This window comes from Pistacia vera, unplaced genomic scaffold (assembly GCF_008641045.1).
Source record: "Pistacia vera cultivar Batoury unplaced genomic scaffold, PisVer_v2 Contig728, whole genome shotgun sequence".
NCBI lineage: Eukaryota > Viridiplantae > Streptophyta > Magnoliopsida > Sapindales > Anacardiaceae > Pistacia > Pistacia vera.
The window spans coordinates 101,882-113,937 of NW_022196588.1; the positions used below are offsets into that span (position 1 = coordinate 101,882).

General features: G+C 35.0%; 2 protein-coding genes across 2 annotated transcripts; one reads left to right on the forward strand and one right to left on the reverse strand.

The window, feature by feature from the left end:
- Positions 1-708: 708 nt before the first annotated feature.
- LOC116114913 (protein trichome birefringence-like 13) lies at positions 709-5,447 on the forward strand. Its single transcript, XM_031401042.1, has 6 exons — positions 709-964; positions 1,103-1,280; positions 2,453-2,593; positions 3,015-3,135; positions 4,638-4,772; positions 4,993-5,447. Exons 1-6 carry the CDS (start codon positions 709-711, stop codon positions 5,254-5,256), a joined length of 1,095 nt encoding a protein of 364 aa, XP_031256902.1. The 3' UTR covers positions 5,257-5,447.
- Positions 5,448-6,241: 794 nt separating this feature from the next.
- LOC116114929 (branched-chain amino acid aminotransferase 2, chloroplastic-like) lies at positions 6,242-8,415 on the reverse strand. The gene is made up of 8 exons (XM_031401057.1): positions 8,293-8,415; positions 7,942-8,118; positions 7,673-7,804; positions 7,421-7,510; positions 7,141-7,257; positions 6,838-6,933; positions 6,637-6,749; positions 6,242-6,514 (listed from the first exon to the last, which is right to left on the reverse strand). The coding sequence occupies exons 1-8, from the start codon at positions 8,398-8,400 to the stop codon at positions 6,400-6,402; spliced, it is 948 nt and encodes a 315-aa protein (XP_031256917.1). The 5' UTR covers positions 8,401-8,415; the 3' UTR covers positions 6,242-6,399.
- Between the last annotated feature and the right edge of the window lie 3,641 nt (positions 8,416-12,056).

Genomic DNA, 12,056 nt, shown 5'->3' on the forward strand with positions numbered 1-12,056 from the left:
TAAATCAACTTCTCTTTATTATACTTTAACCCATAATGTTTAATCTTTCACCCTAATCATTTTTGCTGCTTTAATTACAATTTAACTGTCCGGCCATCCCAAGTTCATAAAATGGCCATAAAAATCTTTTTGATTTTTTTTTTTTGGTTAAAAATATGCATATTTTTTAAACCAAAAAAAAAAAAAATCAAAAAGATTTTCATGGCCATTTTATGGAAACTTGGGATGGGACAGTTAAATTTCCTTAATGGAACAGGTTCACTTGTGTCCGTATATAATGTGGTCTAGCCATAGCTCTTGTCCGGCTCTTCTCATCTATGGCCAATCGAGCCCACCAAAATCCCAACCAAAAAAATCTTTTTGATTTTTTTTTTTTTGGTTTAAAAAATATGCTATTTTTAAACCAAAAAAAAAAAAAAAATCAAAAAGATTTTTTTGGTCATTTTATGGAAAAATGGGATGGCCGGACAGTTAAATTTCCTCTAAATGGAACAGGTTCACTTGTGTCCGTATATAATGTGGTCTAGCCATAGCTTGTCCGGCTCTTCTCATCTATGGCCAATCGAGCCACCAAAATCCCAACCAAAACCCAAAGAAACTCTTTCCCTTCTCTCTCTTTCATTTTCGCTTCCATCTTCTCCTCCTTTCCATCTCCAACAAAACCCCTTCTCTCTTCTTCATCATTATCTCACCCCACATTTTCAAACAATGACAGATCCGATCCGGTTATCTCCATCCCTGGCCTGTAACTACTCCAACGGCAAGTGGATCTACTCCTCCAACTTCAGATTCAACGATAGGTACGATAGCACCTGTAAGGAGATTTTTAAGGGGTGGAGTTGTCTTCTCAACAATAAATCCAATGCTGAAGAAATCCCCAAGTGGCGATGGAAACCTGACACGTGTCATCTTCACCCCTTAGATCCGCTTAAGTTTCTCCACACTTACAGAGACACTAACATTGGTACTCTTTTATTATTTTTTTTTAATTTTTCTGGGCGTTTTCTTTTTTCCTTTATTAGTGTTGGAAAATTTGCTTTTGTTATTTTTGGGGTCTTATGGTAGTTAGTTTTGTAGAGCTTATGAATATTCAACAGTGCAGGGTTTGTTGGCGATTCCTTGAACAGAAATATGTTTGTGTCTCTTTTTTGCACTCTGAAACGTGTGTCCAGGGAAGTTAAGAAGTGGCGTCCGGTTGGGGCTGATCGTGGCTTTACATTTCTTCAGTATAACCTCACTATTGCATATCATCGAACAAATCTTTTGGCACGTTACGGTAGGTAAGCTAAAGTACTGTATTTATTCGTCATGTTCTCCTATTTCTTGCTTTATCTGTACCATTTTATTCTTCATGTTCTCCACTGTTTGTATCGTATCATAGCTTCAGCCTAAACTCTATCCATATTGGCTTTCCTAAAACACTGAAAACAAAACTTTAATCACTTCCAAAATACATTTTGCTTAAACACTTCCAAAAACATAAAAATCACTTCTAATAGTCATCAATAAATTCACACTTTCTATAATACCATACAAATATTTGAAAAAAATAAGTCCAAGAATCCCAGAGATAGAAGCTAAATAAAATAGTCACCTCACCTGCCTCATACCACACCCATGTGTTGCCACCAATCATTGTGCATCGATGACAGAGCCACTGCCGTTGACTTCTTCTCTTGCCAAGCTACAACTTTCCCTAAAGGTCTCACTTCATCTGAACTTTGTTTAAACCTCCCAAATATCTCAGCTTTTGCCTCTTCACCGTCCTATGGTGGCACATGAGATTTGTCTGCTCCTAGTATCCAATTTGCTATCGGAACCTTTGGTCGGAGTATATATTAGGTACTAGGGTTAAAAAATTGGTTCAAGAGGAGACAGTTGGTGGTAGCGGTGTGGTTTCATGTGATGGCTTTTGATGGCAGTGAAGAGGCAGTGGCAGTGATATTTAAGAACAAGCATAGAATCTGAGCTCTACTCTTTGATTGGATTCAAAGTCTTAATGTAATTAGAGACTTTTGGAAATTGGTTGGCACTCAAAGAGAGATTGTTCATGGAAATATTAACATAAGTAATCAAACTGAAAATCTGAGGAAGGATGTATTATTTAGTAAGATACTGAAACTAAAAGACTTAGATGCCTTTGGAGGGAATGGATGGGGGAAATTTAGAGAAGTTTAGCTGATATAGATATTCTGGTTAAGAAGATGCTCACTGGGTTGATTATTCTGGTGGTTGTCATCTACGCAGTCTTTTGTTGTGATATTTTTTATGTCCATGTGCAAGTTTGCATTTTTTGTTCTCTATTTCTGCAACAGCAAAATTTCACATTCTATTTTGTTTTCTCCTGTATTGGTATCTTTTATATAAGATTGCATGGTCATTCATATCGTCTGTAGTTTGTCTTAATTCATGTGTTGCATCTCACTTAAGTCGGTGCTCCTGTTTAATGCAGGTGGTCAGCTAATGCTAATGGTGGTACATTGGAAGCTCTTGGATATAAGGAGGGTTATAGGGTAGATGTTGATGTTCCAGAACTTACATGGGCAAAGGCTTCAAACTTTCATGATATTTTAATATTCAACACAGGACACTGGTAGTTTAATATCTTTAATATGTGTTGTAGTTTATTGATTCCCATGGATATGATGATTTCCTAGATGGTGGTGCATTGTATCGTTGTAAACTTTAGTTCTCCAGGTATTTAAGATGACAAATGGTGGAGGGGCAGCTGAAATTGTTAATTGTATATCAAATGATCCTACTTTTTATATATATGCTTTTCTGAAGTTTGTGGCACCACTTGGAAGTGTCTTTCGGCTCTTGCCTATGTTTATGCGCTGAATGAAAATTTTGGTTGGTTTTCATATATGATCAGAATAGTTCATTCACCACATTCACTAGTTTAGTGTTTATATATACGATATTTACTTGTGTTTTGTTCTTATTAAAAATGATTTTTACTATGCAATAGGTTTTGCTAACCAATAATTTGAAAATTTGTATTTTGTTCACAGGTGGTGGGCACCTTCAAAATTTGATCCTGTAAAGTCACCCATGCTTTTCTTTGAGAAGGATCAGCCTATCATCCCTCCCATATCTCCTGATGTTGGTTTGGATAAAGTTCTAAAACACATGGTATGACACTGAATGCTTTGTTTTGCTAAGTTTTTAGGTGGAAAATAATAAGTTGTTCGGTAGAAAACAATAAGCTGTTCGGTAGGATATAATAAGCTTACATAGTGAATGCCTGATAGAAATTGGCTTTTAGCTTTTACTTTGGCTATTGAATTCTTTTTTGCATGCATACAAACTTACAGTATTGAACATAAAGTTGAGGAATCTTGCTTTATTGAAGATTTTTTTTTTTTTTTTTGGATTATAAAATGGGATACAATTGGTTAAAATTTACAAAACAAATGTAAAATGTGATGCTTGCTTGGGTCTTCAGGGTCTAGGTTTGTATGCCTATTTGCAATAAGAAGACTAGTGGCTTGATCCATGATAAAGATATCTAAACTTTAGATCTCTTACCTAAAGCTTTGGAGGTGCTAAAGGCTAAACTTTGGTAACATTTAAGATGTTATATTAGAATGTTACTTATATTGTTTAGATTTAATTTCCTAATTTAGCTTTTTTATTTGTTCAGGTTTTTAGTTATTTGATGTAAATCTGCATGCTTTTTCATTTAGAAATATAGCCACCGTATATAAACATATTTTTTTAATTCTTTTGGGGGGTTAAAAATATTTTATTTGCTATGTAGAGGATCCCTTTGAGGTTTCGAAGAGTAGCATTTATATATAATAATGAGCTGCGATAGTTCTCTGTCAAGGTCACCTCTCACTTTTATGATGGGTAAATCCACAGTTTCTCATAATTGGTACTCTTATGACTCACATCAACTGTTGTCATCTTACATGACTGTCCCAATGCAGAATGACAGTGTTGCAAGATTGGTTTGGAGAATTGGCCTTCCGTTTGTGCTTTACTTCTTAATGGGGATGACATGGTCACCCCAGAAACATTTTTGTTGAAGATTGAGAATTTCATTGAAATTTTAGACAGAAATTGTGGAAAGTTTGGTCAAGTTAGCATTTGTGGAGTGCCATGACCATTTCTTGGTTATTGTAGGACTTTTGCTATTCTGATATTACCTTTTTCGAATTATTTGATGTGGAATTGTCTGTTTGTTTTGTGAAATGTTTTTCAGAAGTGAATGCGGCTGTCTTATATATGTTACCTTAGCGAATCTAATTGTGCCTATCATGGTTTTCTTTGGGTGCTTTCCCTTAGAAATTGAATGGATTAACTCATTGCTTTGTCAAATGTCTTGCTTTTTGTATTTACTTCTATCCTGCATTAACTTGGACATCCATCCCGGATTTGCCTTTCCTAGAAGCATCAACTGTTTCTGTAGTTTAAAAGAAGCAATGCTTTCCCATTTCACTTAGCATACTCCATTAGTATTTTGAAATCTCATCTTTAATGACATGAATCATGTGGGTATAGTGAGTTTGATGGTGAGGGAAAAAGAAAATGATAAATTTGACCCGATTAAATAGTAATTAGAGTTATAACTCTGTACATTACAAGTTAGATATTAGTTTTATTTTCTCTAATGGAATTTGTAATGACAGATACATTTTGTTGAGAAAACTGCTCGACCAGGTGCAATCAAATTCTTTCGTACGCAGTCGCCAAGACATTTTGAAGGAGGTGACTGGGACCAAGGTGGTTCTTGTCAACGGCTGCAGCCTTTGTTATCGGAGCAAGTGAGTAACATCTAATGCTCAGGATCTGATTGAATATCATTTTCTGTTAAAACGATATTTCAAACACCTCATGCATAGTAATCGTATCATTATCTGTAAAGATCTATTTTATATGCTTGTATCCCGAGGGGTATCAATTTCTTTTAGATGCATAGTTTTTGCTTATGTAGACTGTATTCTGAATAAGGATGGAGATTTAAAGTTTTCTGTTTTCTCTCAGGTTGAAGAACTTTTTTCACTAAAAAATAATGGAACAAATGTCGAAACACGTGTGGTGAATCAGCACCTGTATGAGGCCCTCAAGGGGTCACATTTCCATGTTTTGGACATTACCCACATGAGCGAGTTCAGAGCTGATGCCCATCCCTCCACAGCCGGTGGAAAGAAACACGATGACTGCATGCACTGGTGCTTACCAGGAATTACGGATACTTGGAATGACTTGTTTGTAACACTTCTCAACTTTATCAAGGGTAAAAAATGATGCACAGACTAATTAGATTTAGATAATATTATCTGTTCTTTAAAGTCTTGAGTTATGAGGTTGATGATCATGTCATTAAGTACCCATTCTGTAGGAAATACACATAAACAACGCTCCTGAAATCTATTCTAGAGGGATGAGAATAGTCCTTAACATTACAGTATGAACTAATTTCAATCTCAGTTTATGAATTCCTGTGAGTATTTCCTACAACTTTTGAGTTTTGAGATGCAGTTTCGCTTCCTGTTTTCTATTCAAAATCAATCAATTAACCGACTAGTGAGTAGTGAGTATTGTATTAATATTGTAATTGTATGGAAGAAAAGAGAAGAATCCAAAAATTTAAACCTTCTAGGTAATGCTAGTAACAGGATAGACAGCCACTGCAGTTCCTGAACTTCCTCAGCTTCGAACAACTGCACTTGAATGCAACGTTCCTCCATGGCTCAACCTACCCAGCATTAATTTTACAGAAAAAAATTATGTGGAATATGGCTTTAGAAACATATATTTTGATGCTTTTTCAACTGCAGCTTCGAACAAATCTTATTTATATTTTGTGCCTTGCAACCGAAAAGAGGAGTGATATGAATGATGCTTTTTCTAGTGCCTCCAGGGAGAATTGTTCCATGAGTTGCTGGAGTTGAAATCACATTTCCCTGTAATTTTATACTATCTACTTCATTTCAAACCATTCTCTTCTGGCCGGAATAATACCAGACGCTCTCCGGTAAGCTTTTAGACCTCCTTATTTACTTAATTAGAATCCATTATTTACAATGTTATTTTCTCCATAAAATAAACAACAATGAGGGTGGTTACCTGTCCATAATTTAGGACTCCGGATGAAGGGCTGATCAACATGTTTTAAATGGAATGAGAGTTCCTTGTGAAAATTGTCATTAGAGAACGAATTAAAGAGAAGAAGTTTGATGCACTCAGATTTATCATAAGCATAAGGTAAAAGAGAACTATAAGCTGGATCTGGCATTGACACAAGTACTTATTATTCATAATATTGCGATTTGTCCTCGTAGGTTACAAACAGATTATTAACATAACAATATCCTTCCAGCAATAGGACTAAATTATTTCTCATTTATTATGCTTTTGTATATTGCAGTTTTATGAAGATAAAATTAATCAATCAAGTGTGAAGGTCCATTCCATCTTGTCCTCGATTCGACCAGTTTGAATTCCGGTTAGAGTATTATACAGCTTTCGAGACACTGTCTCTACTCCAGTCTTGTACTCGACCCTGCATTCAGCTTATTAATAAGAAAGTTGTGTTTGGACCTTGAATCTAAAGTCCATGAACTTTAAAATGTGTCATTCTCATTGTGCTATAATTAGGATTTAATAATCTCAATAGTTAAATACCTTTTACTTTGATAGGTTATGCTACTAACAAAATTGACAACTACTGCAGTTCCAGTGCAGAAAACTTCTTCAGCATCAAACAATTCCTCTACCGGGATAGCACGTTCCTCAACCTGTTCAAAATCGTGATTGAGAATTAGTATATATCTTGAATTTGATAATATATGTGCCTCGCTAATTGAAGCATTATAAGAGAATCACCTCATAACCTAAAACACGAGCAATTTCAATAATGCTTTTTCTGGTAATTCCGGGCAGAATAGTTCCATCTGTTGCTGGAGTTGAAATGGTATTTCCCTTAAAAAAAAAAAAAAAAAAAAAAAAACGTGTTAGAACTTATAATTTAGCATAGAAAAAAATACATTAACATACCTCTTCTCTTGTGGTCGGATGTTAAGTCATTTAGTCACTCGAGTTAGTTACACCAAAGGGTTTTGTGTTCGAGTTAAGGGAGAAGCCATTTAGTCACTCGAGATAGTGTTTTTTTTTAATTATCAATTTTACCTTTACTATAAAGATGTTGCTTGTAGAAGCCTCTTCGACATTTTTTCCTGTTACTACATCAAGGAATAGGACATCAGAGAACCCTTTGGCCTTTGCTTCCGAAATTGTTTTATAAATCTACAGCCAAGAAGATAGGCATGGAACAGTAGTTAATGTAAGTAGTAACAGTATAGTCAAAGAAAGACCAATTTAAAAAAAAAAAAAAAAAGAGAAATAAAAAAGAGAAGAAATGTTAAGAATAGATACAACAAATTGCTCATAGTTTTCTTTATAGGCTTACCGATGCATAGTTGCAGATAGCTTTTATACCTCCAGTTCCACCAGGCGTAGCTCGATAAACATTTTCCCCAACAACCAAATTTACGACCCCCTATTATTGAGGCAAATCTTTAGTCTTCTAATAATTTATAACGTGAATAAGTATTGCAATTGCAGATGTATTCAACCACGATGGACTCATCAAAAAGATTTATTCATTAAAATGTATAAACCCCTGCATCAAACACAAAAAACTACACTAATTACTTGGCACCTTGTGAAAATTGCCGACAGGAGAAACATATGTTATAAATGTATGTTCATTGGCCGTCCCCAAGTTGAGCATTGATCCACTTCCTATTAGCAAAGGCCTAATATACAATGATCCTTTCCCTGGCGGAGGAACCTATTCACCATCCATATATATAAATTCATTAGAATTCGTTGATAAACATTACCTGTTTGTAATTCTTTATATTGTATATAGAGTTATTGTTGATTTGGATTTTAAAAATGATTACAAGGGTTTAAACTATTAGTTACCCAACGCTTATTGGCATTGACAGTTTGCTTTACGGCATCAAGAAATTGCTCCATGGTTGGTGATGGCATGCACAATCTTTCTGCGCCCATCTTCATTCGCAGAGCATTCTGTTCTGGACGAAATAGTAGAATACGCCCATCTTCCGTCCTGTACGCCTTCATACCTTCTAATATTCCCTAAATACAACACCATTTTAGTACATGAATAGTGCTAGCATACATCAATTTGATTAAAAACCTGGAAGAAGACTATTTATTACTAATTAAATGTTAAATGACACTATCTGTTAAGCTGATATGTTCCACCATTATATCAAAAGCTTGTACAAATTTTCAGTTCGGAAAAGTTACCTGTGCATAGTTTAAAATTCCCGATGAAGGGCTCATCTCCATGTTTCCTACTGGAGTGAGGGTTCCTGGCGAAAAGTTCTCTTCTTTAGAGCATTTCATAATATACATGTAATCGGTTGGAGTTAGACCAAATCCGAGCTCATCCCAGTTGATATTGGCATATTCCCTATTGCCATGACTGTGAAATGGCAACTTTAATTAATTTGCATAGCAAATTAAGGTGAGTAATATCGAAGAGAAAGAGGAAAAAAGAAAATCTGAAAAAATCAAAATCATAGGACTCTGAATGTTGATCTCACACACACATATAATTACCTATTATCAACATCTGGTCCACAAGCTTGCACGGCGGCTGCCGGATATGTGGAGTTAGACCTGACCTGAAACGATGTATATGCACAAAAGATGTTTTCAAATTGTATTTGATGACATTGATAGTAAAGATATGATTCAACACTTTTAAAATTAAAATTTTGTGAAGGTCAATCATAAATGTATTAATTATACAAAATATATATTATAAATGATTTCTTAAATTTAATTAGTGCTTGTTATTTCTATAACGGTATAACCACAGAGGGAGTTTTGTTATTCAATTATACCCAAGGAGGATTATTTTATTAACCCTAAACTTAAAGACCAGTTTTATATGTTTTAAATTATTAGAAGTTCTGCTCCCTCACGATTAATTTTTTATCATCTCGAACTGGTAATAAAAACCAACTACAATATATATATATATATATATATATATATATGCAGAAAAAGAGATGAAAATGGATGACATAAAACCAAGTCAAATATATGAAATTTAACAAAAAAGTTTAATAATCATAAGACAAGCAATCTGATTTTAACTCCCCTGTATACTAGAGGTCGCTGGTGATTATGCCGAAAGAGAGATGATTAATAAAATTTTACTTTTAATATATAACACACTGACATACCTCGGTGAAAGAAGATCCTTCACAATCTTTCGCTCTAAACATGGTGTGATGATTTGCAAAATCTAACGAAAGAGTCTCTTGATATGAAGCAGAAACAAAAGCACTTCAGCTTGATTTAACCCAAGACCGTCTCTATGAGCTGCAACTGCAAGCAAACTCCTTGCTTTGTATACAAGATCATTGTGTGTAGTTAAATATATTTTCAAGCCATTTAATTGACCCAGTTAGTTGTATATATATTTCAAAGCTGACATATTTTAAAACATTTGTTTTACAATTTTTTTCCATCCTTAGGTAGAAAATCGTTGTAATAATATATATAATGTTATGTATTATATTACTATATAGCTCAACTGCTATCAAAGAATAATAAAAATATAAAACAATTGTGTTGAGTGAAGTTTCAAACGATTGAGTTCTCCAATACACTATCGTTTTAGAGTTATGTTAAGTGACAGATCTCAGCCATTGATCTCAGCTTAATCCAATGGTGAAAATCAGCCCAGATGGTCAACCTATTTAAAGTTGAGTTTCACTGAAGAAATAAGATCGAAAAATTACTCTCTCTCGCGTTCTTTGTCTGTGCTAGGGTTTCTTAGTATTGATTCCTTCAAGTTGTAATCAGGTCACAGTTTGTTGTTAGAATTGTGGGTAGAAGAAGCAGTAGATTCTTCTGGTGGAGACGCTTATATCAGTTGTCTTGATTGTGTTGATTAGGGGTAGATTGAAGGGTTGTGTGAGTGAGAGATATGGGTTATTGGTATTGCTTGTTTGTAATCTGTAACGAATTCGATCCTACTAGTATAGGGAGCCTCAATTACTTTGAGCTCAACGTGGATGTAGTTTATTCTATTGGAATAAACGAACCACGGTAAATCTTGACTATGTTTTTTGTGTTTTTGTTCTTGGTTGATTTGTGCAGTGGATGTGTGTGTTAGTTGTGTTTGATTGAGGACCAGGTTAGGTTTGAGTTTGATTAAAGATTAACAGTGGTATCAGAGCTAGCATTATGATTTTTCTGGTCTGTCTGAATTGTTCATGAAACCTAGGGTTATACAAATTGGGGGTTTCTTGATAATTAGTCAAATTAGTATCCTAGGGCTAGAAAAACCTTAGATTGTCCTATCAATTTCTCGTAATTGATTCAAAATTCGATCCTAACCAGATTAGGGTTTCCTGTGTCAACCCTAAATCCAAACACTAACCCTTCCCTATGACTACTACACGAGTTGAAATCACCCAATTCGATGGGAAAATTGATTTCAATAGTTAGAAGTAAAAAATGAAGGCCTTATTATCACATAATAAGGTAGCCGTTGCACTGGAAAAAGATGTAACGAAATGGTCAGAGGAGAAACTTAAAAAAAAAAAAAAAAAAAAAAAGTGGAGGAGGAAGTGTACAACCTGATCATTATGAACCTCTCCAATAGCGTCCTGTGAAAGGTAGACGGTCATGAAACTCCGACTGTTGGATGGGGTAAACTCGAATCCCTTTATGCTTTACAGTCTGCCCCTAATTTAGCTTACTTAAAAGGTGTTCTGTTTGCATATAAAATGGATAGCTCTAGGACCATTGATGAAAATCTTGACGAGTTCTTGAAATTGACCCAAGTGTTAAAGGGTACAGATCAAGAACTCGGTGACTCTAGTTTAGCTATGATCTTGTTGAACTCCCTGACCAAGAATACCAGGTTGTAAAGAATACCCTTCAATACACGGGTTAGAGATTAAGGTACAGAAAAGAACGAGTAGTAATCTGTTTGTTAAGGAAAAAGGTGAATTTAACCAGATGGGCAATACTGCCTAGTCTGATAATGGCTCTAGAAATAAGAAAAGGGGAAAACAAAACCGTAAAACCAACGGAGAAACCAGGAAGTGTTTCTTCTATAACAAGTCTAGACATTTAAAAAAGAATTGCTATGCCTGGCTTAAAAACAGAAACAAGGGAACACTGAAAGTAACCTAGCAACCTCTAAGTCTAATATAGAAGAATTTGAAGTTCTAACAGTATCCAAAACTGAAAAGATAAATGATTAGGTGTTGGATTCTGGGTACTCATTTCATATGAGTCCCAATAAATAATGGTTTCAGGACTTTGAGGAGAATAGGTCAGAAACTGTGTATATGGGTAATAACAATGCGTGTAAAGTCCAAGGAATAGGCAATATAACCCTAAGACTAGACACTGGAAAAACTGTCAAGTTAACTAAGGTTAGGTACATTCCACAATTAAAGAGAAATCTAATTTCATTAGGTACTTTAGATGAATCTGGATGCTGTTACAAAGCTAAAAATGAGTGCCTTAATGTCTATAAAAATAACAGTGTATTGCTTAAAGGTGTAAAAAGAAATGGACTGTATATCCTGTGTGGAAACTATTTCTTTGTTTGTTTAAATTCTGCATTGTTTTCGACTAACCTGAATGCTACAGAAAAATGGCACTTAAGGCTAGGTCACATGAGACAGAAGGGCCTTGACATCCTACAAAAGTAGGGCCTATTTGGTAAGGATCCCATTGTACCCCTTGAGTTTTGTGAGACTTGTATCATGGGTAAGCAACACAGGCTGAGTTTCCATAAGGGAACTCACATGGCTGCCAATTTTTTAGAATATTTGCATGCTGACTTGTGGGGACTAGAAAGGGTAAAATCACATGGGGGTAGTAGCTATTTTCTATCCATAGTAGATGATTACAATAGGAAGGTGTGGGTTTTCACACTTAGGACTAAGGATGAAGCCTTGAGTAAGTTTAAGAGCTGGAAGGTTCTTGTAGAGAACCAAACTGATAAAAAGGTTAAAACCCTTAGGACTGACAAT

Coding starts and splice junctions, on each gene's coding strand:
- LOC116114913 (XM_031401042.1), top strand. CDS start 709: ATGACAGATCCGATCCGGTTATCTCCATCCCTGGCCTGTAACTACTCC. Junction 965..1,102: donor TTACAGAGACACTAACATTG/GTACTCTTTTAT, acceptor TCAACAGTGCAG/GGTTTGTTGGCGATTCCTTG. Junction 4,773..4,992: donor AGCCTTTGTTATCGGAGCAA/GTGAGTAACATC, acceptor GTTTTCTCTCAG/GTTGAAGAACTTTTTTCACT.
- LOC116114929 (XM_031401057.1), bottom strand. CDS start 8,400: ATGTATATTATGAAATGCTCTAAAGAAGAGAACTTTTCGCCAGGAACC. Junction 8,119..8,292: donor GAATTTTAAACTATGCACAG/GTAACTTTTCCG, acceptor TGTTGTATTTAG/GGAATATTAGAAGGTATGAA. Junction 7,258..7,420: donor CTATCTGCAACTATGCATCG/GTAAGCCTATAA, acceptor TCTTGGCTGTAG/ATTTATAAAACAATTTCGGA.